Source organism: Aulonocara stuartgranti (assembly GCF_965226115.1).
Source record: "Aulonocara stuartgranti genome assembly, chromosome: 19".
NCBI lineage: Eukaryota > Metazoa > Chordata > Actinopteri > Cichliformes > Cichlidae > Aulonocara > Aulonocara stuartgranti.
In genome coordinates this window covers 16,646,091-16,670,797 of record NC_138955.1, presented here as the reverse complement: position 1 = coordinate 16,670,797, position 24,707 = coordinate 16,646,091, and the positions used below count along the sequence as shown (strand labels likewise).

Sequence of the window (24,707 nt, the reverse complement as noted above, 5' to 3'; positions counted from 1 at the left end):
TGTGCTTTAAATGGTGCTTTTAATGCTCTGTGGGCAATGTTGGGATTACTGTTTCCTGATCAAAAACAAAATGTCACCATATCTTTGATTTTTAGATGTTTACAAAGATTATCAACAAGTCAGACCTGATGATAGTCATGTTACACAATTCCTTATTTCTTGGTATGTCTAAGTTTTCTATCATTGAAACTGTTTGCGTGGGTAAGCATCAGTCAAGCCCCTCTCAGGCATCTGCTCCTTTCTGTAAATGTGACAGCATCTGAGCAAGTCCTGTCTGAATGCACATCCTGGTCACTTTTTCATTAGAAAACTCAAGAAAAGACTTGAACTGTTAACTACCTAAAAACTGGATATTTATGCACCTTAAACATCATGGACAGCACAACAAATAAAACTTTGAGACGTCTTAATAACTTTAAAGGTGTGCATTGAAGTATTTTATTTTGAAAGTCCAGTTGCCGCTAACCAGCCAGGCTCGGCTCTGGTATGTAAATTTACTACCTGCTGGCTGGCCTGGGAATGATGTCATTCAGCTTCCTCTCCAGTGAGTCTCTTCCTGGATTTCCTTAAGAGCGGTTGTCAGCTGGACTTCAGGGTTGTGGAGTTGGAAGAGAGACTTGCCGGTGAAGCAGCTGCATGATGTTGAGGATCAGAATAGTGAGCTGGCCTGTTTGAAGATGGGGACAATGTCTGAATGGGTGTATGCTGTCACTTTAACAGGTTAATAGTTTTGTATACAATGTCTGACAGGGGCTTCACAGTCTGTCTTTGTGTGTTTGCTTACTTATATGGCTCCCTATGCTTGTGAATGCTCATTGGTTTTTATCATTCCTGTGTGTGTGTGTGTGTGTGTGTGTGTGTGTGTGTGTGTGTGTGTGTGTGTGTGTGTGTGTGTGTGTGTGTGTGTGTTTATTATAACCTTGTCTACCTCTGTGCCTCATTATGCATTTGTGTTTGTAGCCAATAAAGAGGAGGTGGTCCAGAAGGCCCGTCCAGTCTCCACTGATGTTGGAAGCAGCAACCCAAACTTCTCTGACCTCATGGATGAGTTTATCCAGGAGAGACTGAGGGCCAAAGGAACTTCAGTTAGTACAACACGCACGCTAATTTCAGATTGTGTCATAAGATGGAAGATACGAGCGTCACTTTCTCCTCTGTACACAGGGTCGCCGTGGCAGCAGCCCGGGAAGCCTGGAAGTTCCCAGGGATCTGCCAGAGCTCCTGGAGGCCAGTCATAGTCGTGATGGATCGCGACCCTTAGATGATCTTCGGCCTGTCGATGATCCGGGGGTTCCCTCTGAGTGGACGTCACCCGCTAGTGCCAGCGGTTCTGATGTCATCAGCTCCGACAGCCAGTCAGACTCCTTTAATGCCTTTCAGTACTCCACCTGCAAATTTGATAGTAAGGAACAAGATATGAGCAGTTTATTTATGCTGCACGGCACACATTTATCCTCTTTTTAAAACAATATTAAAGTATAAAACTGTTATCTTGTGCAAAACTTTTTATTAGTTCGTGTAAAATAGTTTTATGTTATTAAATAATCATTTTTTCTGCCAAGAGAAGCAGAAAAACACAAAATTGAGTTTCTTTTTTTTAAGGTAAATTAATCTGTAGGAGTAAGCCATCTCATCTTCTGTTTAACTTTGAAGAAGTTTTTGTGAAGTGTTTAAAAATAATGCATCACAGTTTGTCAGGCTGCTGAAATTAAAAGAGGAAAATCAACAACTGTACAGCAATGATGACTTTTCTTTCTTTTGTAGATTTTACTTTTAGCTCCGAGGCGTCTGCAGGGGGAGCTGGATCTGCAGCAGGAGGGGGAGGAGGTCGAGGCAGCTCGCTGGATCAGGACAGTCTCGGTGGGGGCGTGGCCTGTGAAGAGCAGGAGGTGGCCAGTTTGACGACACTTCACATCGACTCAGAGACGAGCAGCCTGAGCCACACTGTCACGGTTACAGGTAGGGACATAACAGACTTCAGCTCAATGCCTGCTCACCAGAACCCTTAAATACTGTGTTTTTATGCCATCTAAGGGGTTTTCCCAGTGCGTAATCTCCCAGTAGATTAAATGGGGGGGGGGAATATAACAAATATTCAGAAAACATCCCAAAAACTGTGAGAATTTACTCTAATAAAGATAAAAGAAGTTGAAATAAATAACGCTTATGTAACACTGATTTAACGCTTAAATAACGTTTGTTTATTTAGGGGCCATTTGATACAGTTTTTCAAATTTTTTGGTAAACGCGTTGTAAATTAGGTCTATCTGAAATGTAGGTTCTTTGCGTCGATCATGCAAGCACACACACACACACAAACTAACAATGGTTATCAAGTGTTTCTATGCAAGGTTACTTTAATCTAGTAAACAAATGGTTGTGTGTAGGCTGTGTAGCCTCTTAGATTTATCAGTTCGTGTTGGTGTTTGCGATAAGCACCTATTTTGTAAACAGATCCTCGTAACACTAATGAAGGATAAAGTAGGACTGGGCATCTAATAGAAATGTAAATTCAATTTCGGCTTCCAGTGGTTATTATAATAGAATAAGATGGAATAAAATTAATGCTTTTATCCATTATTTTTGCTGCAAAAAATTGATACAAGCATTAATAATACTGCAAAGTGTTGTTTTTTTCTTCCGTTATGAATCGAGGGCGTTCTTTTCCTTTGTAAGAGTCTAGTTTCGAAGGCTCGGCTGTCCCATTCAGGTCTCTGTCGTTTAACTTGTGGCCGCCGTGAAGTTTGCTGTTCACCAGCTCATCTCCCCGCACCTGCAGACATCCAGTGGTTGAATCTTCAGAACAGCAGTTGCCCTAACTCCCTACTGGATTTATGAATCCCTGTTAGATATTAACTAATCAAGATTACAACTTTAAATAACTAAGTGATCATGCCTTTTGTTGTAATCAAGCAGCCCTACTCTGAATAGAATATCACCTTTTTTTTTTTTAAATTTAAGCCCGTTTTTTACTTTACCACCTCTCTACAGCGATGTGCATCCCTAAGAACATTTTATATGAAATTTGAGTGCAGGCTCTCATTGACCACAATGTTGAGTATCCATTTAAAATGATGTAAAAGGACCCAAACAATGATAGGCACTCTGCAAAAGAAACCCAGTCGAGTAAACCTTTTTAGAAATACTCTTGAAGGTACAAGATCAACAGATACTTTGAATGCAGTCTTTTGTTATTGATTAACAAGAACATCTATCATGTTTTCAGGATTTCTTTTTAAAAATATCACAGTGATGAGTGTCAATAAAAAGCATGAGAGTAGTATAATAAAATACATAATAGCTGAAGCAAATAACATGCTTATAAATCACATTAGTGTGATCTAGAACAAAGAGAAAAATGGACTAAACTATCATAAGAAAGTATTTTTCTGATTGTCTTGGTTTTCTATGTGATCTTTAAAATGACGTTTTTTACTATCCACTTAGCACTTAGGTTTTAAGTGTCCTTCTTTGATATAAGTCAGAATAAAAACAACCTCTCAGCCTCACATTCCACCATAAAGCATGAATCTCATCCTCCCGTTGCCTTATCAGGAGTTGATGTTTTCTGTATTCTTTCCCAGGTTCGGAGAGTGCATCACCCATGCATTCACTCGGGGGCTCTCGTTCCCAGACTCCTTCTCCTGCCACTTTGACAGCAGAGCACACTGAGCACACGCATTCCCACTCCCACACCCATTTACAGCTGGACCAGAAACTCCACAACTCTGTCTTACAGACCCCCGATGACCTGGGTAATACTCAGAGGCATTCACTTTGAGATGCTTTTTCCTGTTCATACAAAGTGTAGTACTTTAATCATGTTTGTGAATATGAAATACTTTGTAGGATGACTCAGTCATGTTCTCATTGACTCATTAATTCCAGAAACGAGTGAGTTCCCCAGTGAGGACTGTAGCGTGATGGCGGGCGGCTCTCTGACCGGATGGCACGCAGATGTTGCCACGGTAATGTGGCGAAGGATGCTGGGTATCCTGGGAGATGTGAACAGCATCAAGGACCCAGAAATCCATGCTCAGGTCTTTGACTACCTGTGTGAACTTTGGCAAAACCTGGCCAAGGTGAGAATTGAGACATACAGTGAACCCGCAACTCCTGTGTCAGTGAACATGTTCTCCAATGACGAGCTTTTCTGTTTGCAGATCAGGGATAATTTGGGCATTTCTCTGGATAACCAGTCGTCTCCTCCACCCCCTGTTCTGATCCCACCCCTGAGAATCCTCACCCCTTGGCTCTTTAAGGTATGTGTGATAGAGAGGTAACAATAAGGGTTATAACATAACATGTGTTTCAGTGTTAGTTAAGCAATCTTTTCTCTTTAGGCCACCATGCTGACAGAGCGTTACAAGCAGGGGAAACTTCACGCCTACAAGCTGATTTGTAGGATCATGAAGAGACGGCAAGACGTTTCACCAAACACAGACTATCTGACACACTTCTATAACATCATGCATCAAGGACTTCTCCACCAAGACCAGGTAGAGTGGTCTCAAATTTATACTTGAACATAATATATGAACAAACAGCATATTTTATATTTTACAGATTTCTTTAATCTTGCAGCTGTTAATAAAACATTTTTTAATGTTAAATACTCAAATCCAGCTCTTTAAGCACAGAGTAAGTGCAGTAAAGCAGGGAAATGGGGAGAAAAGATAGTCATGCAGGCAAACATGCTGTGCTACTGTGAATGCACCTTTGAAGCTAAATGTTTAAAAAAAAAACCTGTATTACTTTTACAGGACATTGTGAACACCATCATCAAACACTGTAGTCCCAGGTTCTTTAGTATCGGTCTACCTGGAGCCACCATGCTGATCCTGGATTTCATCATCGCAGCTTCTAGAGTCACTGCCTGCTCATCACTCAATGTAAGAAATCCTCCCATTTGCAATGTTGGTTTCCAGCTTTACAGGAGCTGATTCTTTCATTCCTGTCCTCCTAACAAGTTTTATTTTCCAAAGGCTCCAAGAGTTGAAGCACAGATTCTTCTCGGATCTCTGGTGTGCTTTCCCAACTTTTACGGGGAGCTTCCTGCTCTCCACCCCACCACAGCTGACGTGGTACTTACCAAGTTCCCTGATGTCAAGGTACGCGAATGCCGATCATCATCTTCCACCTTACCTTATCCCTAGTATCCTCCCCTATCACAACAACTCTCTGCATGTCCTCCTTCACTACATCCATGAATCTTCTCTTAAGTCTTTTTCTTTTCCTCCTGCCTGGGAGCTCCATATTCAACTTCCTTTGTTCAGTAAATCCACTATCCCTCCTGTGCACATGTCCAAACTGTCTCAACCTTAACCTTATCTCCAGCCTGAGCTGTCCTTCTAATGTATGTAAATGTAGTTTATGGAATATTTTCAGTAGCAGTGTATTTAGGTGGCTGAAATTATTCTTCACCAGAGGCTCCCCTTGTTTGGATAATAGGGAATTATAGCCATCCTAGCAGTTACAAATGCACAGAAAATTCTTCTTTTTTAATCTTGCAGCATCCTTTCTGCAAATGATATGCAGCGCAGCCTGGTTCAGTGTATTCACAGTGGATAAACTGTTCATCATACCTCATATGCACTTCTCTGGGAGAGTATTACAATACACCGCAATAAAATATTGAGAAAATAATTTTTTTTTTTTTAAAAGAAATTACTTTAATCTTCCTGTAAGTTCGGGGAAAAGCAGGACAATACAGTTAAACTGACAGGTCTGAAAATGTGTTAGTTTTTTTTTTTTTTCCAACTCACACATCAAAAGCTCAAAAAGTTTATCTACATTGTTTGTAATCCAGGTCAGTTCAAACATCGACTGTCCATAGGGGATCTCGAAAGCAAACTAATAGGCTAATGTCTCATCAACCATTCTTGTTTGAGCTAAGGGCGATGGGAGTGATGTTGTTATTGTTGTTGGTGCCATGTAAACTGCTAATGCCATGCGTGGCAGCGCCTCAGGCTCACTCACTGCTTTGTTATGTGGCAGAAGCTTGTTTTGAATCACTAAGCGGTCATTAACACTGACCAGAGGGACAAGACCAGGGAGTGTGTGAACGTGTCTGGGGTGTGTGTTGACCTGTTTAAACTGTGACTATGTGTCCATATTTAGTCCAGCATATCTGTCTACGATATGCATTAACACCACACGGTGTAGTTCCTTGAATCTGTTTCCTGTTTGTCTGACTGGGAACTATTAAGCTTGTCCTCATTTTCTGACATATAAATAGTGTTGAAATGATGGATGCTCATATCAAACATTGCCAAATAATGAGGTTAGCTTAAAGGGAGGGGGAAATTAACTAAAATGGCTTGTTTCAGATACTGGACAAACTCAAGGACTACATCGAGGCCTTGTGTAAGATGGAGGAGGATTATTTTGAACAGTGAATCATGCAAAGCTACTCTAATAGGTCCATTTTAAGGACGCAGTCTGTTTATTATTTATTATACACACCTTTAAGGGCTACTCAATTATGGCAAAAATCATAATCCCAATTATTATCATCATCAGTATTTTGATCTGAGTTCTGTAACAAGACTTTTTATATTAATGCCTATAATAACAATACTAGTGGTCAGCTGATATATTGCTATTGAAAACTCATGTGCTGTATGTTTTTGTTTTTTTGTTGTTTTCTTTTTTTAAGGAGCATATCGTCAAAACCATCCTGACCTCTGCCAGGGATGAACCCTCTGCTCCTGCTAGGTAAAGGGTTTATAAAGTTTATTTATTAATTTTATTTATTTATTTATTTTTTACAGTGTTGCGCAGGTGCCCCAGGTTACCTAAAGTTATCATTTGTTAATAAATTCCTTAAGTATGTAACCACATCTGTTTGTGCTCACCGTTGGCGAGTATTTCTTTATTTTATGCTGGTTCCTGTGTGTAAAATTAATATATGCAGTGATTCCGATAAACTGCATTTATACAGGGAGTGCAGAATTATTAGGCAAATGAGTATTTTGTCCACATCATCCTCTTCATGCATGTTGTCTTACTCCAAGCTGTATAGGCTCGAAAGCCTACTACCAATTAAGCATATTAGGTGATGTGCATCTCTGTAATGAGAAGGGGTGTGGTCTAATGACATCAACACCCTATATTAGGTGTGCATAATTATTAGGCAACGTCCTTTCCTTTGGCAAAATGGGTCAAAAGAAGGACTTGACAGGCTCAGAAAAGTCAAAAATAGTGAGATATCTTGCAGAGGGATGCAGCAGTCTCAAAATTGCAAAGCTTCTGAAGCGTGATCATCGAACAATCAAGCGTTTCATTCAAAATAGTCAACAGGGTCGCAAGAAGCGTGTGGAAAAACCAAGGCGCAAAATAACTGCCCATGAACTGAGAAAAGTCAAGCGTGCAGCTGCCAAGATGCCACTTGCCACCAGTTTGGCCATATTTCAGAGCTGCAACATCACTGGAGTGCCCAAAAGCACAAGGTGTGCAATACTCAGAGACATGGCCAAGGTAAGAAAGGCTGAAAGACGACCACCACTGAACAAGACACACAAGCTGAAACGTCAAGACTGGGCCAAGAAATATCTCAAGACTGATTTTTCTAAGGTTTTATGGACTGATGAAATGAGAGTGAGTCTTGATGGGCCAGATGGATGGGCCCGTGGCTGGATTGGTAAAGGGCAGAGAGCTCCAGTCCGACTCAGACGCCAGCAAGGTGGAGGTGGAGTACTGGTTTGGGCTGGTATCATCAAAGATGAGCTTGTGGGGCCTTTTCGGGTCGAGGATGGAGTCAAGCTCAACTCCCAGTCCTACTGCCAGTTTCTGGAAGACACCTTCTTCAAGCAGTGGTACAGGAAGAAGTCTGCATCCTTCAAGAAAAACATGATTTTCATGCAGGACAATGCTCCATCACACGCGTCCAAGTACTCCACAGCGTGGCTGGCAAGAAAGGGCATAAAAGAAGAAAAACTAATGACATGGCCTCCTCGTTCACCTGATCTGAACCCCATTGAGAACCTGTGGTCCATCATCAAATGTGAGATTTACAAGGAGGGAAAACAGTACACCTCTCTGAACAGTGTCTGGGAGGCTGTGGTTGCTGCTGCACGCAATGTTGATGGTGAACAGATCAAAACACTGACAGAATCCATGGATGGCAGGCTTTTGAGTGTCCTTGCAAAGAAAGGTGGCTATATTGGTCGCTGATTTGGTTTTGTTTTGTTTTTGAATGTCAGAAATGTATATTTGTGAATGTGAAGATGTTATATTGGTTTCACTGGTAAAAATAAATAATTGAAATGGGTATATATTTGTTTTTTGTTAAGTTGCCTAATAATTATGCACAGTAATAGTCACCTGCACACACAGATATCCCCCTAAAATAGCTAAAACTAAAAACAAACTAAAAACTACTTCCAAAAACATTCAGCTTTGATATTAATGAGTTTTTTGGGTTCATTGAGAACATGGTTGTTGTTCAATAATAACATTATTCCTCAAAAATACAACTTGCCTAATAATTCTGCACTCCCTGTAGAGGCCTTTATTGCAAAACTGCTTGCTCACACTGTGCTGTTTTTTGTTAGGTGTGTGGCTTTGTGCAGTCTGGGGATATGGCTGTGTGAGGAGCTGGCCCACGGGACTCAACATCCACAGATTAAAGATGCTCTCAATGTGATCTGTGTTACCTTGAAGGTCAGTTACACCTCAGTACATCTATAAATGGCAATTAAGTTCTGTTCAGCTGGACTTCCAAAAAGCAACCTAAATTTTATATTTGAACTGTGACTCATTAAGACTGAAATGTCAGACCAGTCTGATCGCATTATGAGTTGTGTTATAGTTGTCTGTTCTCACACTTTGTCCCCATTGACCATGGATCTCTCAGTTTCTGACTGTGGTCCAGTGAAATAAGACCAAAGCAGTGACTCTGATTCAAAGGCATAGCAGACTGGCCGCATGTTGCACAGATCTGCTCAACACACTAGTGCCAAAACATCTGCTCCTTTTTAGGCTGAAAGTCTATCATACTGTTTCCATGAGGCAAGCCATGGTATAGTGCAGACCACTTACATAGACAAATAAATTTAATGTAGTGTATGAGAGAACGTACGTCTGTTCTTTATCCTTTTCTTTCTTTTTTTTTAAGACAGACACATTTTCAATGATCCCTTCTCTACATCTGAATGTGAATCCTATTTAATACTTTGTGAACCCTGAAAATGATTGGCTGCAGCCGGATTGCCAATCCAAACTATAGAACTGGTATCTTTGTTGATATATTCCTGTTGTTGTTAAGATAGCCTTTGATAGGAAACTCCTATGTAAAATCCTGTAAAATGTGTCGGTTATAAAAATTAAAGGGTCGCTGTCATCATGCCTCTCACTCCTCTCTGTTCTATACCCTTCCCACTAGACAAGTATGGATACATGAGTGTACTTCATTAAAGAGAATAAAAATTAGCAACAAAGACACATAAACATAGAGACCAGTTAGCGAGGCCCTGGTGAGAATGTGTATTCCCATGGAGGTTGTTGGCAGTCGCTGTGAGATGATTGCAAAGAGGTTGCAAACTAGTGGCTGAGTGGCAATAAAACTGCAATGGAAACTAGAAATTAAGTACCTTCGCTTTCAAAGTAAAAATGTGTCTTACCACTGCAACTGACACGTTTCAAGAGAAGCAACACTTTTTTTTGCCAACTGTGGATGCAGGGATCTCTATTCCTGCATGACTGTTTCTTTATCAGTTGATTTTAAGTAGAGATGGCACGATACCACTTTTTTATGTCCGATACCGATACCGATATCATAAATTTGGATATCTGCCGATACCGATATGAATCTGATATAGTGTTTTTTAATCAACGAAACTGTTTTTTAAAATATCTTGCTGCATTTTGCAAGTCTGCAAGTTCATACTCAAGTTTAAAACAACAACTACACTAAAGCTATTCTGTTATACCTGTATACAAAAAAAATATTTCATAGTTCAGCAATACTGATCAATCTAATAAACTTAGACCTACACCATCCTCCCTATTCTGGTATTTTAAAGAGTACTTAGCGTAAATATTAAGCAACCTAACTAATAGGGTTCCAACTCCCAGCAACAACAAAAATAAATAAATAAAAAATAGGGAACCACCCCTCACGCGCCACCTCATGATGCTTAATCGACGTAATCAACCTTAATTTGATGCAGTGTGAAAAAAATGCACAGAAATCAATTATTTTTCAAGAAATATTAAATAGATTCAACATCTTTCTTCAACAAAATTGCAGACTGCACAGATGGTACCTTCCCAAAGTAAAAAGTACTATAGCTTACTAGGGTATATATATTAGACTTAATAGTCACTATATACAGTAATTGACTTCTATTCATTTTACATCAAATTAAAACTTTGGGTGTCAGATAATTATTTATTAAAAGCTCGACATTTTAAATGAGAATAAGAAAGAAAAGTATGTCTTTGTGCCCCCTTTTCCCTGTTCATGCCCTATCGGCCCCCCTGGCTAAACTTTGCTAGATCCGCCCCTGCACAGTTACCAGCGTCAGCTACGTAGAAAAAGATCCTCGAGTAGAAAGTAATATTAAATAAATTCTAACAACAGCTTATCAAGCTTAAACGTGCTGCTGTTGTTTAGCCGCTGGTTTCCTCTTTCTGGTGCAAAGTGGGCCAAAAACAAACAAGACAGACGGACTCGCGACAGAAAAGCCGATCAGCTGATCATTAAGCAGTTTCATGATTGAAGTAGCAGCCGGAGAGCGAGAGGCAGTCGCTTGTTAAGCTTAACGCAGGAATGCTTTACAAACATTCAGAGATGGACTTACACACTTGCTTTACTTCTCTCGGGGATAACTTTGTCGGAGATGAAATGCCAGGTTGCTAGCGAAGCTCCAAATGCTATCCAGACCACCGACAGGTCCCGCATGCCACAGCCGCTCTATCACGTGATGCATACTGCTCCGACGTGCTAACGTTCTGAGGTGAGTTACGGCGTGTTGCAAGTTTTGTGAGGTGCTTTCGTGATATTTAATGGATCGGATTACATTTTTTATTTTTCTCCGATATCCGATCCAGTAATTTAGGTCAGTATCGGACCGATACCGATACGTAATATCGGATCGGTCCATCTCTAATTTTAAGGTAGCCATGTTAACCTGTGCAAGATTTTTTTTCAGTCTGATTAAAATTCACTGTAGATCTTCACTAAATAACAGAGGTGTGGACTCGAGTCACATGACTTGGACTCGAGTCAGACTCGAGTCATTAATTTTATGACTTTAGACTTGACTTGAAAAAATGTTCTAAGACTTGTGACTTGACTTGGACTTTTACACCAATGACTTGGGACTTGAATTGGACTTGAACCGGTTTACTTGAAAAGACTTGATATTTTACCCCAAATATAAAATTTAACATGCATATTATATAGAGATTGAAAATGTGACGTCATTCACGGGTAGAACCGCAAAGGATTCTGGGAACTCGTGGCAAGCGGTACTAGCGCACGCAGGCTTTCAATTAAAATCAGTTATACAGCGATAAAAAGAAACACAAAAATGTCAAGAAGCTGTTGTATTATTAACTGCAATAGCCGGTCGCATGACAGCCACGGGAAGCCGACGGGTAAAGAGATCGGTTGTTATCGGATTACGTCGTTGAAGAGAAATTGTTCAGCCATGTTTCTGAAGTAACAAAGACGCGACGGATGGTCTGGATTGCAGCCATTCAAAGACCAAATATAACGTCCCAGAACACTCCAGCTCACAGGTTAGTCTGCTCCAAGCATTTACACAAAGGTCAGTCTGCTGTTGTAGTTAATGCGTCATTTTTCTTAACATAATTGGTGATATAGGTTACAAGCAAGTCTGGCGCTGAACAGAAATTGTCGCGCTATGCTCCTTTGTTTATTGTGCATAAATAGTGAATTGTCCTGACACAATATTGCGTTTCGCCTCTGTTATTATGGTACATTGACAAAAACATATACTTTTATTCACAGGATAAAACAGGGTTTTTGTATCACTAATTGCCCAGTACGATTACAGCATACAGTATTATTGTCACTGCTACATTTCTGTGATGCTACCAGAAATTATTTCCACTACTAATTAATTACCGTTGAGCTCAAAGGTTATATTAATAAACGGTTAAGGAATGTGTATTTATGACGACAATTTGTGAGACTGGTAAACTTATGATACGTACGATGGTCTTTACTTTCTACACGGTGCATTTCAAGGTCCTGCACCCATCCGTCGGTAAACTGTACCTGGGCTTGTTGCAGTGACCGGAAGTTACTAAACTTCATGAGTGTGTGCACTCACTCCAACAACCGTATAATTATAAATATGCATATAAATATGCTACGATGAGATAGCTGACTTCATCTAACTAGCAAATGTTGTCCAGGCTACGTTGGTGATACAGTTTTTTTTAATGTGTATGATATTTTTGTCATGCGATTTTAAAGCTGGTCCTACAACCGCATCCAAGAATAACATGCAGCTTATCTCAGAACTGTCGGTGAAAATTATTCTTGGAGCTAGGTTTAATTGAGCTGCATTTTAAAGAGGTGCAATTTCACAATTTGTGTATATTTTCTAAGTTCACTATTTTGTCATGTGTTGAGAAAAACACAGATTTTAAAATTACATGGTCTAATATTTACATTTAGCATAACTGCAACATTATTTTTTCGTTTGTTTTTTTTAAAGACTCGAAAGGACTTGAAATTCAAAGTTTCAGACTTGTGACTTGACTCGGACTTTTACACCAGTGACTTGAGACTCGACTCTGACTTGCCTGACATTACTTGAGACTTGACTTGAGACTTGAGGATAAAGACTTGAGACTTACTTGAGACTTGCAAAACAATGACTTGGTCCCACCTCTGCTAAATAAGGTAATCGTTTTGACATTGACAGAATTATCTAACTTTTAAGAATTGGCGGAAGTTGATTTCTGATGTAAACAAACATCGCTTTCTGGGTTTTTTCTTTAGTGTCACCTTGCTGTGTGCCACAGATTTCAATTTCTCCCTTCTTACTTACTTTTGTGACTTCACGAGAAGGTTAACACATGCACCTCTAATGAGCCTTAAGACTCCTTTTACTCGACATCTAAAAATAGTTCTGGGTATTCTAATTTATTAGAATCAGGGGAATTTATTTGGGGCGATCGTGGCTCAAGAGTTGGGAGTTCGTCTTGTAATCGGAAGGTTGCCGGTTCGAGCCCCGGCTCCGACAGTCTCGGTAGTTGTGTCCTTGGGCAAGACACTTCACCCGTTGCCTACTGGTGGTGGTCAGAGGGCCCAGTGGCGCCAGTGTCTGGCAGCCTCGCCTCTGTCAGTGCGCCCCAGGGCAGCTGTGGCTACAATGTAGCTTGCCATCACCAGTGTGTGAATGGGTGGATGACTGAATATAGTGTAAAGCGTTTTGGGTTCCTTAAGGGACTAAGTAAAGCACTATACAAATAAAAGGTTATAATGCATTTTTGTCCAATGCCAGAAACATGCATACCACAGCTTTAAATTCAGAGTTATAGATAAGGTAAGCAGACCAAAGTATAGAGTTAATACTGGAGGATTAGATGGAGGGTGTGTTTAACATGTTGTCCTTTGAGCAGCCAAAGTACGATGGAAAACGCTGTTGGAGATGAGTGTTGGTGAAATTTCCGTAGTGGGCTTAGTGTGTTTCAGACTGGGAGGCCTTTGGATCACAATAATACGGCCCAACATTTACTGTCATCTAAAGCCAAACACACACACTCACACACACATACCTTTTCCACCTTGGAATCCCTTGCTCGTGTATCGGCAGCCAACGACCCATCACTCACTCACACACACTCACACACTCACACACACACTCACACTCGCATTCACTCACTCCTGGGAGCAAACCCTGGACTGTCAATATGTTTGGTCCTTCTTCAGATAGGAGACTAATCCAGAGGGAATGCTGCAAGCTGTGTCTCTCGCACACACACACTATTGCATGTATACACACATCTTGTCCACTTTTGAATCTCTTGCCTTCATACCAGCAGCCAGTAGCTCCAGCCATTGGCTTTGTCACACACACACACACACACAAAGCTTGAGGGATTGTCATATTTCCATGCTCTTCCTGCTGTTCTCTTTGCCTTTCATCTGTAAGCATTTTTTGCCTTGTCGTCCGTGATCCTCATTACAGCCCGACTAATCTGTAAATTCTCTTTCTCTGTACTTATTATGCTGTAAACACCTTGTTAACCTTAAACAAGTATAGCAAATACTATCTGTGGGATTTCAGCACGGATAACTGATGTGTTAGTTGTGACAGATAAGATATGATACCTGCCAGTATTAATTTGAACAGTGCCAATATGTGAAGGAGAATGTGTGTTTTTAGACTGGCAGGCAACTCAAAGAGAAGCTTTAGAGATAATAAAAATAGATGATTTATTATATGATATTTAGACTAATAATTTACTGACTTCATATCATTTTTTTATATTTTATATTTTTGTTGACTAATTTAAGCCAAAGTTTTAATAGCTTAGAAAAAATGCGCAAGCTACTTGTTTAATCCTTCTAACGGTCCTGTGGAACCATTCATCCTCTTTCCTGGACATGTTCACTTCCTAGAGAGAAGGTTCAAAATAATTTGGCCTGAAATAGGATTTGGTATTAACAAGCAACCTCATTATGGCTTTGTGAAATACAAGACGTGCCAGTGACAGATGTTTGATAACTGATACAGATGGATTTTGCTAAAAATGAATGTGTGTATGAATTTAACCCAGACCGGTGAATTAACATCAATGTTTTTTCTCCTCTGTCCCTCAGTACCCCAATAAGAGTGTAGCGCTGGTGGCGTCAGACATCCTGCACCTTCTGATCAGTTACGTTGATCATCTGCAGAAATTCCCACCCGACACTCCAAAGAAGATCGTAGAGGTGAGACATAAAATACAGAGAACATTTGAGCAACATTAATATTTTAATATTTCTGAATATTGGTTAAGACCGCTATTGCTTTGCTATAACATCGTAATGACTGAAGTCATGCTGTGTAAAGCCAAGGCCTCACAGTGCTGGTAGACATTAACAAATTTTTTATAGAGGTTTTAAAAACTGTGGCTGAGGGATTTATGCTCATTTTAATCTTACTCTCTTCTTTCAGATTTTGATTGCCACCATCACATACTTGCTGCCTACTACTGAGTCTTCACCTCATGAACTGGATAAAAGGGTAAGCTGCTCACATTCACTTAACAACACTTTTTTAAAAACTCGCTGGATTGTTAGTTTTTAAAAATTGTACTTGTGTGTTGCAGCTGGTAGTTTCCCTCCTGTTGTGTCTGTTGGATTGGGTGATGGCACTGCCTCCAAAGACTCTTCTTCAGCCTGTGCAAACACGAAGCCCCCCAGAGAGGGACCAGCCTACCAAAACGCTCCTCAGCTGTATTTATAAGGTATATGCTTGTGTTTATATTCACTGTCATATGCAGTAGCGGTTTTAGATACGGGCGACACGGGCGGTATCGTGGTGGGGGGGCGGCATCACGGGCCTCTGCAAAAAAAATAAAAATAAAAATAAAATGCTCGTACTCATGCTGCTCCAACGTCAGCCAGCGCATATTGGGAATGGTACAGGCACCGATCGGTTTTCTATCGCCCATTTGCTGGGAGTAAGGACACCCTTCGTTTGCGAGGTGCGCCTGCTGCTTGCGGCGCAGAGAGGAGAGGGCGGGGGATTTTCTGACCGGCTGGAGCAGCATCTAATAACCAACTCGCAAAGTAAACAAAATAAAAACAAACCAACAAACACGAAAACACCAGACATCATGATACAGACTTATAATTTGCTCGGTGCACCTTCTCGCTGCTGAAGTCGAAGTAAACTTTATTGTCATCTCCGCTACATACAGTCCAGTACATAGAGAGACGAAACGACGAGGCTCCAGTTACAGCAGTGCAAGTAAACAAACAATATATATAAGAAGAGTAAGAAAATAAATATACACTTTAGGACTGGGGGTAAAGGGATCAATAACAATTTAAAATTTACAAATAGGCTAGGACCGCCACTGCATATATGTCAGTATTAGGCCAGTTTGGCTCAACTGGAGCTGTAAACGATACACAAATGAATCCACTCATCTGCTTTTTTCTTTTAAAAATGTGTCCAGGTATTACATGGCTGTGTGTATGGGGCACAGTCTTTCAGCAATCCCAAGTATTTCCCGCTGCAACTGTCGGACCTGTTGAGTCCAGACTACGACCCGTTCTTGCCTTTAGAGAACCTCCGAGAACCAGAACCACTACACAGTCCGGACTCTGAGCGATCCAGCAAACTGCAGCCAGTCACCGAAGGTAATGCATCAAGCAGTGGAAATGCACTGCTCTGCGGTTAACACCTATTACGTTTCTGTTTTTTCCTCTTGTCGCTTTAATAATCCATGCAATGTGGTGCGTTGGTCCAGATGCATATAGAAAATCTTTACACTATGACACCAAGGTCTCTGCAAAACTTTTGGTTTAGTCTTTACATGTGTACACACCTGTCTGCATCTGTGTCGGAGTATATATCATCTCCTGCTGTGGTTCACTAGGACTCTGTCTAGTTTAATGACTGGAGTAGCCCGAAAGGCCATGCTTCTCTTCTCCTGTCTTCTCTCGTCTAACCACTAATCTTCACTTACACAATTCCGTTTTTTATTCTTTTAATATCCTAAGACTATTTTCTGCTAATGTTCCTCTCACTTCTATTACATTCTGCTGGCTTCATTTATCATTTATTTTTGCTTCCCTTTGCCTTGTCTGCCTCTTTTAGAGCACCCTACGAGGTTCAGGGAGTCAATACATATCTGTACTCTGTGCACAGCCTGTCAATAAGGAGTTGCCGTAAAGCGTGCGCGCGTGTGTGTTTCACAGTGTGTGTGTAATGATGTTGATTAACCAGGATCGGCTGGCAGCACAATGTGTGATGGCATTGGCTTCTTCTCAGCATGGTGCAAACTATGTACGAGCTGAAAGTGTGCTTGTACTTTCTCCTAGTTTCTACAGTGATTCCTTAAGTTAACTTGTAAACTAAAGAACAAGTCAGAGTACCCTTCACACTTTTTCTGTCACTGTGAAACTCCAGGTTTAACACTTTTGTTGTTTATTTTATCGGTGGATGCTACTCGCCTCTCTGCAGTAACACTCCAGTCCAATCAGCCCTACAGAAGGCTGCAATGCAGAAGAATTACTTTGCTAAACCTCTGCTAAAAGATAATGAGAGAAAATTAGTTTATTTTTATTCAATCAGCGCACATTAATCAGAGAGTAAACAGTAGATATAAAGCCTGCTGTGTGTGTAATGAATAGAGACTGAAGAGGGTCAGCCAAAGGCAACACTCTCTGCAAAGTGATTAAAGTTTATTTATATAGTGCTTTTCACAGACAAGCCCCAAAAATGCTTAAAACACAATTGATATGAAAATAGAATTAAAATAAACATAAATAACAAAACAATTTCAGCAGAAGGCCTGAAAAAATGTTTTGTTTTAAAGACTCTACAGAGTCAGCTTAACAGAGCTGGAGTGGCAAACTGATCCAGAGCCCTGCTGCCACAGCCTGAAAGCCTCTGTGCCCCTCTAGTCTTCAGTCTTGTATGAGGAACAGAAACAAGCATGAACTCTTCTAAACATCAATAAAATCTATCTTTTGACAACCAAAAGCTAAATATATATTTTTATATTTATATCAGCACCGATCCATAATTAACCCTTATAACAGAAATATATCTTTAAGCTTTTTGTACATCATCTGGGATGGACTTTGTTCTTGCTTTAATATTTTATTTTATTTTCTTATTTTAAAATGAGCTAAATTTTTGTATATATATTTTATATTATATTCTCTAAAGAACATTGGATCAGTGTTCTCACAGTAAACAGCCTTACTTGTTTCTCATTTTAAGTAATAAAACTATTCAATGTATTGTTGTTTTAATGGTTCATCTCTAAATGTATTAAAGTGTAACAGCAATGAATTATATTTGTATTAATGGTATATGCATTGACTTACATTTAATAGAATTTCTAATTACTAATACTCAGTGTGTTGTTTCTGCGATGATACCAAGCAGTTTCTTTATGATTTCCAAAAACCATAAATATAATTCGGCATTGCTATTGCTTAACCCCCCCACCCCACCTGCTGCAGCTTCCCTTTAAATTTTCTCCAGAGCAATAACACCTTTGTCTTACAGTTTACTTTCTAAATCCTGACAGTCCAATCCCTTATTTTTATTTTTCATTATAGGTGATGAAATGACGATCTGCTACCTCCTTACTATATCTTTTATCATCTGTATTCTCTCTGCAGTTCGTAGCCGTATTCAGCATGGCCTCGTCTCCATTGCAGCCAGAACAGTTATTACCCACCTGGTAAACCATCTGGGACATTATCCCATGTCCGGAGGCCCCGCTACTCTGTCCAGTCAGGTACTGTTACTTTGAGTTTGGTGGGTTAACTAAGTTATGTTAAAGGGAGGTGACTCTGCGAAATGTTGAAAGCTGTTGTTATTTTGCTGCTGTAGTAAATATAACGTCATGTTTTGCAGGTGTGTGAAAACCAGGACAACCCGTTCTGTGAGAGTGCAGATCTTGGGCCAGAACTTTTCCATTCACCAAACCTGCAGTTCCTGGTTCTGAATGGATCCACGCTGCTGTCTGTGCTTCAGGTAAATCTTCATAAATGTTCCACTTGCTTCTAAGTGTATTTGTCAGGGTTAAACGTACATGAATTTATTACTTGAATAATTACTTTTACACCTGGAATACAAATGATGACTACTGCATTTATTATATTATTAACACATTAGTGGGGAAACAATCTTTAAATAATATAAAATATTTATTTTGTGATTTCTTTACTATTTTATTTTATTTTTTGCTTCTTCTGCCGCTATTTCCCAGATCCGATCAGAGTCCGGTGTGCCAGGAGGCGGAATGACGGCTGGTTTGTCCTCTGCTCCCGCTTGTGTTCGCGTCATCATCCGAGATGTAGCTGGAAAACACTCGTGGGACTCCGCCGTCCTCTATGGGCCTCCGCCATGTTCTCCTAACAGTCCAGCGCACACACTTTTAACACACACGCAGTCACCTCACACTACAAATCTTCATTTACGCACCCCACCAGGAGGTCTGCTGAAAAAGATGGGAGCGAAAAGAGAAGATGGCGAAGAGGACGGGCAAGAGGAGAGGGGGGCAGAGGAGGGAGTGAGAACGGATGGTGACAGGCAGGAGTATCAGGGAGAGGGAGAGGAGGAAGCAGAGGAGAGGAAAGCAAGTGAGGGGGAGAAAGAAGATCAGAGAGATGGTGGAGGTGGATTTGAAAGGGAAGAAGAAGAGGAGGAGGAGGAGAAAGATGAACATCGAATGGATAGTGAGGCAGATCCAGCAAAGTCGAGTTTAGAGCAGCATCTGGCTCCGCCATTGGCTAAACGCGTGTGTCGGGAGGCGGTGCCAGCGTGGGACTCACTGAGAGAAGGAGATGATGCACTGGATGAAATGCTGCAGTATCTGGGATACTCGAGTCCTGAGTGTCTGCAGAGAGCTGGTATTTTCTTTAATCTGAACTCTACAGCTGTTCAGCACATTCCTAAGTAGCAACTCTGATTCCTGATTGGTTCCCACAGGTATGCCGCTCAACATCCCAGCACCTCCTCCAGTGTGTGTTTCAGAGAAGCAGGAGAACGATGTGATCAATGCCATCCTGAAACAAAGTGCTGCTGAGAGAGACTTCGTCCTTCATGTGCGTGCTGCCTATGTTCACATCAATAGCAATCATTAAACTCCCTTTAGTTATTGGACCTTCACACATGCAGTACAGCATGTGTTTCCCTATGTGGGGATTTATTACAGTTCTATCGTCAGACTTGTTTTAAGAGTTATTGTTTGTTTTGTTTTTTTCAGCCATTGCTAATATATGTCATGATTTTTCTGTTAAAATAAGTCAACGTGTCTATTGTAGAAAAAGCTTTGTTGTCCCTACTGCACAGAATCAAAGGAACATGCCTCCTAAACACAGAGAAGCTAACTCATAATACCAAAACTGTTGTTTATTTTATCAGTGAATCCAGCATTTCTGAAGGAAAAAAGTTCATCTACACTCACTGGTAAATTTGCTAGTTACACCTTGCTAATGCCACAGAGGGCTCCCCAATTTTGCATTTAGAGCAACCCTAATTCTTCATGGCATAGATTCAACAAGGTGCTGGAATCATTCTTCAAAGATTTTTTTTCCATGTTAACATGATGGCATCACCCAGGTGTGTCAGCTGCACATCCTGTGATGTGAGTCTCCTGTTCCATTGCATCCCAATGCTTCTCTTTTGGTTTGAGAGCTGATGACTGTGAAGGCTATTTGAGTACACTGACTCTTTGTCATGTTCCAAAAAAAAAAAAACTTATTTGAGGTGATATGAGGTTTCTGACATGATATGTTATCCTTCTGGAGATGGGTACACTGTAGTCATATAGAGATGGGCATGTCAGCCTGTCAGTAATACTCAGATCGGCTGTGGCATTTAAATGATGTTCAGTTGGTATTTATGGGCCCAAAGAAATCTTATGCCACACACCATTACACCAGCAGCCTGACCAGTGATAAAAAAAACAGAATAGCCTTCACGTTTACACCAAATCCTGGATCTACCATTGTTATGTCACAGCAGAAATTGAGACTCATCAAACCAGAAAATGTTTCTCTAATCTTTTGTTATACAGCTTTGTGGTATTGTGGTATCATTTTCCTGTTCTTAGCTGACAGGAGTGTCTCTCAGTGTGGTCTTCTAGTTATGGGTGTCTGAGAAAATCCCAGCAGATCAGCACTTTCTGAAATATCCAGACCATCTGACACCAACAACCACTTAAATCACCTTTGCTCTGAATTATGATGCTCAGTTTGAGCTTCAGCAGGTCATATGACCATGTTTATGCCTGAATGCACCGAGTTGCTGCCATGGGATTGTTGATTAGGTATTTGTATTAACAAGCAGCTGAACAGGTGTACCTAACAAAGTGGCCAGTGAGTGTATTAAAATTGATTTTACATCATTCTGATTTGAAAATAATCTGAGAAAAACACTTGGTTTAGTGTAGCGTGATTAAAAGCACCACCATTATGTTTGTTGTCATAAGCCTCAGTGGTGGCTGGCGCTCATTGTTGTATTTTCCATGTTTTATTTAATTTTTTGGTTTTTGTGCATTAAAATGAAGCGATCGAATGTTTCAGAGAGGTGAGGAGCTGAACATGAGAGCCGTGCATCAGACTGAACCAGAGACTCAGACGCCACAGTCGGCCTTCTATTACTGCAGACTACTGATCAACATACTGGGGCTCAACTCCTGGGAGAAGAGGTAAGATCGAGCACTGCACGCTGTGACAATCCGAAATTAAACTGGAATTTTGGGTTAATGATATTTATGTTCGCTTTTTATCAACAGTATTTGTGCCACTTCTAAAGTTTATGTTAATGATCACTTTAAAAGGGATTATTAAGGCTGTGTAATGTACCTCTGTTTTTAAGATGAGTTGTGGTCCACAGGGTAATATCTAAATGTTCAGTTAAAATTCAAATACAAAAGAAAACCTGGATAATCCTCATTTCTAAAATATAAAATGGCCCAAATTTAAAACGGACCTAATGTTTTAAACATTATGACCCAAAATAAGCAGCATAAACTTGTTTGGAAAGTATTTACAGAGGTTAGAGTCAGGAGATAATTTCCCAATGACTTCTTTAGGACCAGAAGTATTTTTGCAGCCACGGCTATCGCCCCCTGGAGACGATTAAAAAGAATGCAGGCTTCAGGAACTTCTCATTAGCTTATTTTCAGCCTGCCTTGTTAAAGACTTTTAAAACTGTCATTTTAACATCAGAGTTAATGTGGATTAAATGGCCAGTAGGGAAACTGCAGTTTTTAGCTTTGTGTTTTAATCCTGGTTGAAACACAACAGTCACAGCACACAGTAGTCGCATTAAAATTCTACTACAGTAAAAATATTTGTCAGTGTATGGTGGTGACTTTGAAAAGAGGTGATTTCTTTTATCGTTTCTACAACGCAGCGGACTTTACCAACTGTTGCTAGATGTGTAAGTGCAACATAGTTATTATATGGTACCGTCACAAAGGCTTTACTAAAAAATATAACACACAATCACACTATATTGATATAAACAACCTTGTTGCATCCCGTATCTCATGAAAATATATCTATAGCCCTTAGATAATGTTACTCCAAATGAGTTTTAGTTTTTAACATGGATATTTTTTTTACTCTCTAGTTTAATTTTATGAATATATTATTCTTTCCATTAAGACACGATGGTTTATTCTGTCATTTAAAAGCCATAAAACATCATTTTTGTACAAGCTATACTAACTAAGAGGCTGTTTTCGATCTGGAGTGTCTCTTTGAGCAAAGCATATTCTTGCTTAATGCAAATGAAACAAAAAAAGATTCAAATTCAACAGAGTGCCCTTTTTTTTTTCTTTTTTCATTACACTTCACATTTTGCCATTCATAATGCACAGCATTTCATCTTCTCAGTGACTCTGGGCTAAAATACACAATGTCGGGGTATCACTTTAAAAGTGCCCAGCCATCTAATGGACCCTCATCGCTCTTTATACTTTATCCAGGGAATTACACTTTCTGCATTCAGCCTGCACAATAGACTTCTTAACACACTGTGCTTGTGTGTGAGTGTGTGTGTATAAAGAGTGTGTGATAATGAGTATAGTGCTCTATTGATCAAATTCAACCCATTTGGAGTTAGAATAAAAGAAGAGGAGAGAATGATCGAGCGTGAAGTGGCAAATCGAAAACAGGATGAAATGAGGCACATGTAAATGTAGACAGTAAATTTAAAAAAAAATGACATGGTGCCAGAAAAGGTGAGTGGATTTGGAAGGTAAAAATGAGAAATTTGGATGTTGGAGAAAAGGGAGAATAGACGGACAAGGATGAAAGAAAAGAAGAGATTGTCTAATCATGTGTTATTGTCTCTCCAGGTATTCATATGGGGCATTACAGATACTAAGATACTGACAGTCACCTACGTGCGTGCATGTGTGTGTCCCCTTTTATGCTTTTCCCTATAATCCAGGGTGTAAATGGAGTCTTTGAGAGCAGAGAATGAGGCCATTACCAAGTATCAGTTTAATAAAGACCAAATTGCTGTCCCCCTCTCGTTCTCTCTCTCTCTTTATCTCCTGCTCTTTCTATCCCGTTTTTCCCCTTTCTCTAAGAGTGAAAAGAGTGACGTGTCATTATCAGTCCACTCCAAGCTTCACCGCTCGAGTCTAGGTTTTATATCAGCGGTGCAGAGGTTGGGGGCTGGTCGCTGGGACACTTTGAACGGCCTCAGGACAAGTTAGTCTGCATGAAAGGCTTTTGTTTTCATTAATAATAATGTCCCTTTTCTTTTATGTTTGGACCCTGAAAGTGGCGTCGACATAAACTGCAGGCCCTGTGATGTGTGGCTGCATTTGCTCATTTATATTAAAACCCAGTAATCTGTATTTGTAAGGCCAGAGTTGAGGCAGCAGCTTCAGAAACCCAGCACTTCCCCTGCCTCTTACACACATTTTGTTTTATATTGAGAACAAAACATAGTAAAAATTGGACTGCAAATACCCCCTGAAGCCATTTTAGACAGACCTACAGGAAAACCAACATGCTATCCTTGAAAAAATAGTTGCTTCACAAGTCCATCTTCACCTAACTGATAATAACCTTTATGAACAGTTCCAGTCTGGCTTTCGTCCTCTACATAGCACTGAAACTGCTCTTATAAAAATAACAAACGACCTTCTTATAGCAGCTGATTCTGGTCTCCTCTCCATCCTTATCCTTCTTGATCTGAGTGCAGCTTTTGACACCATCTCTCATCCCATTCTCCTTAGCAGATTAGCTTCTATTGGTCTCTCTCACACTCCACTAGCCTGGTTTAAATCATACCTATCTGACCGCACTCAGTTCATTCAATTAAAATCCTTCACTTCTCAGCTTTCTCCTTTATCCACTGGGGTGCCCCAGGGATCTGTCCTCGGGCCCCTTCTTTTCATCATCTACCTTCTTCCACTCGGACATATTTTTCGTAAATATAATATTCAGTTCCACTGCTACGCCGATGACACCCAGCTCTATCTCTCTACCAAACCTGACTCTACTCTTCCTCCACCCTCCCTCATCCTCTGTCTAGCTGAACTTAATTCTTGGTTCTCCTCCAACTTTCTTAAACTCAACAGCAATAAATCGGAACTTCTTCTGGTTGGCACTAAACGACTGCTATCCAGAATTAACAATTTCTCTCTCACCATCAATAACTCGCTGGTCCCTATCTCTCCCTCTGTGAAAAGCTTGGGTGTCATTCTCGATAGCACATTATCCTTTAACTCACATATCAATAATATTACACGTGCAGCATATTTCCAACTCCGTAACATTAATCGCCTCCGCCCCTTCCTCACACCTCACGCCACTGCCATTCTCATCCATAATCTTGTTATCTCTAGAATTGACTACTGCAACTCATTATTATTTGGCCTCACACAAAAATCTATCAACAAGCTCCAACGTGTCCAGAACTCTGCTGCCCGTATTATTACTAGGACTTCTTCTACCCACCACATCTCCCCAATCCTGAAGCAACTTCACTGGCTCCCGGTCAAATTTCGCATCC

At 40.3% G+C, this 24,707-nt stretch overlaps 1 protein-coding gene across 5 annotated transcripts in view; it reads left to right on the top strand.

Annotated features, from left to right (window-relative positions):
• ralgapa1 (Ral GTPase activating protein catalytic subunit alpha 1) overlaps positions 1-24,707 on the top strand; it is an 82,276-nt gene that overhangs the window by 23,347 nt on the left and 34,222 nt on the right. For all 5 annotated transcript variants that reach the window (XM_082516717.1, XM_082516718.1, XM_082516720.1 and 2 more), the window contains exons 19-38: positions 961-1,085; positions 1,165-1,402; positions 1,765-1,959; positions 3,585-3,755; positions 3,889-4,082; positions 4,164-4,262; positions 4,344-4,499; positions 4,764-4,892; positions 4,986-5,111; positions 6,659-6,717; positions 8,556-8,664; positions 14,810-14,920; positions 15,147-15,215; positions 15,301-15,438; positions 16,156-16,339; positions 18,338-18,456; positions 18,576-18,695; positions 18,931-19,573; positions 19,653-19,768; positions 21,251-21,375. In XM_082516717.1, the coding sequence (XP_082372843.1) occupies positions 961-1,085; positions 1,165-1,402; positions 1,765-1,959; positions 3,585-3,755; positions 3,889-4,082; positions 4,164-4,262; positions 4,344-4,499; positions 4,764-4,892; positions 4,986-5,111; positions 6,659-6,717; positions 8,556-8,664; positions 14,810-14,920; positions 15,147-15,215; positions 15,301-15,438; positions 16,156-16,339; positions 18,338-18,456; positions 18,576-18,695; positions 18,931-19,573; positions 19,653-19,768; positions 21,251-21,375 (3,226 nt within the window). The remainder of the gene's footprint in view (positions 1-960; positions 1,086-1,164; positions 1,403-1,764; positions 1,960-3,584; positions 3,756-3,888; positions 4,083-4,163; positions 4,263-4,343; positions 4,500-4,763; positions 4,893-4,985; positions 5,112-6,658; positions 6,718-8,555; positions 8,665-14,809; positions 14,921-15,146; positions 15,216-15,300; positions 15,439-16,155; positions 16,340-18,337; positions 18,457-18,575; positions 18,696-18,930; positions 19,574-19,652; positions 19,769-21,250; positions 21,376-24,707) is intronic.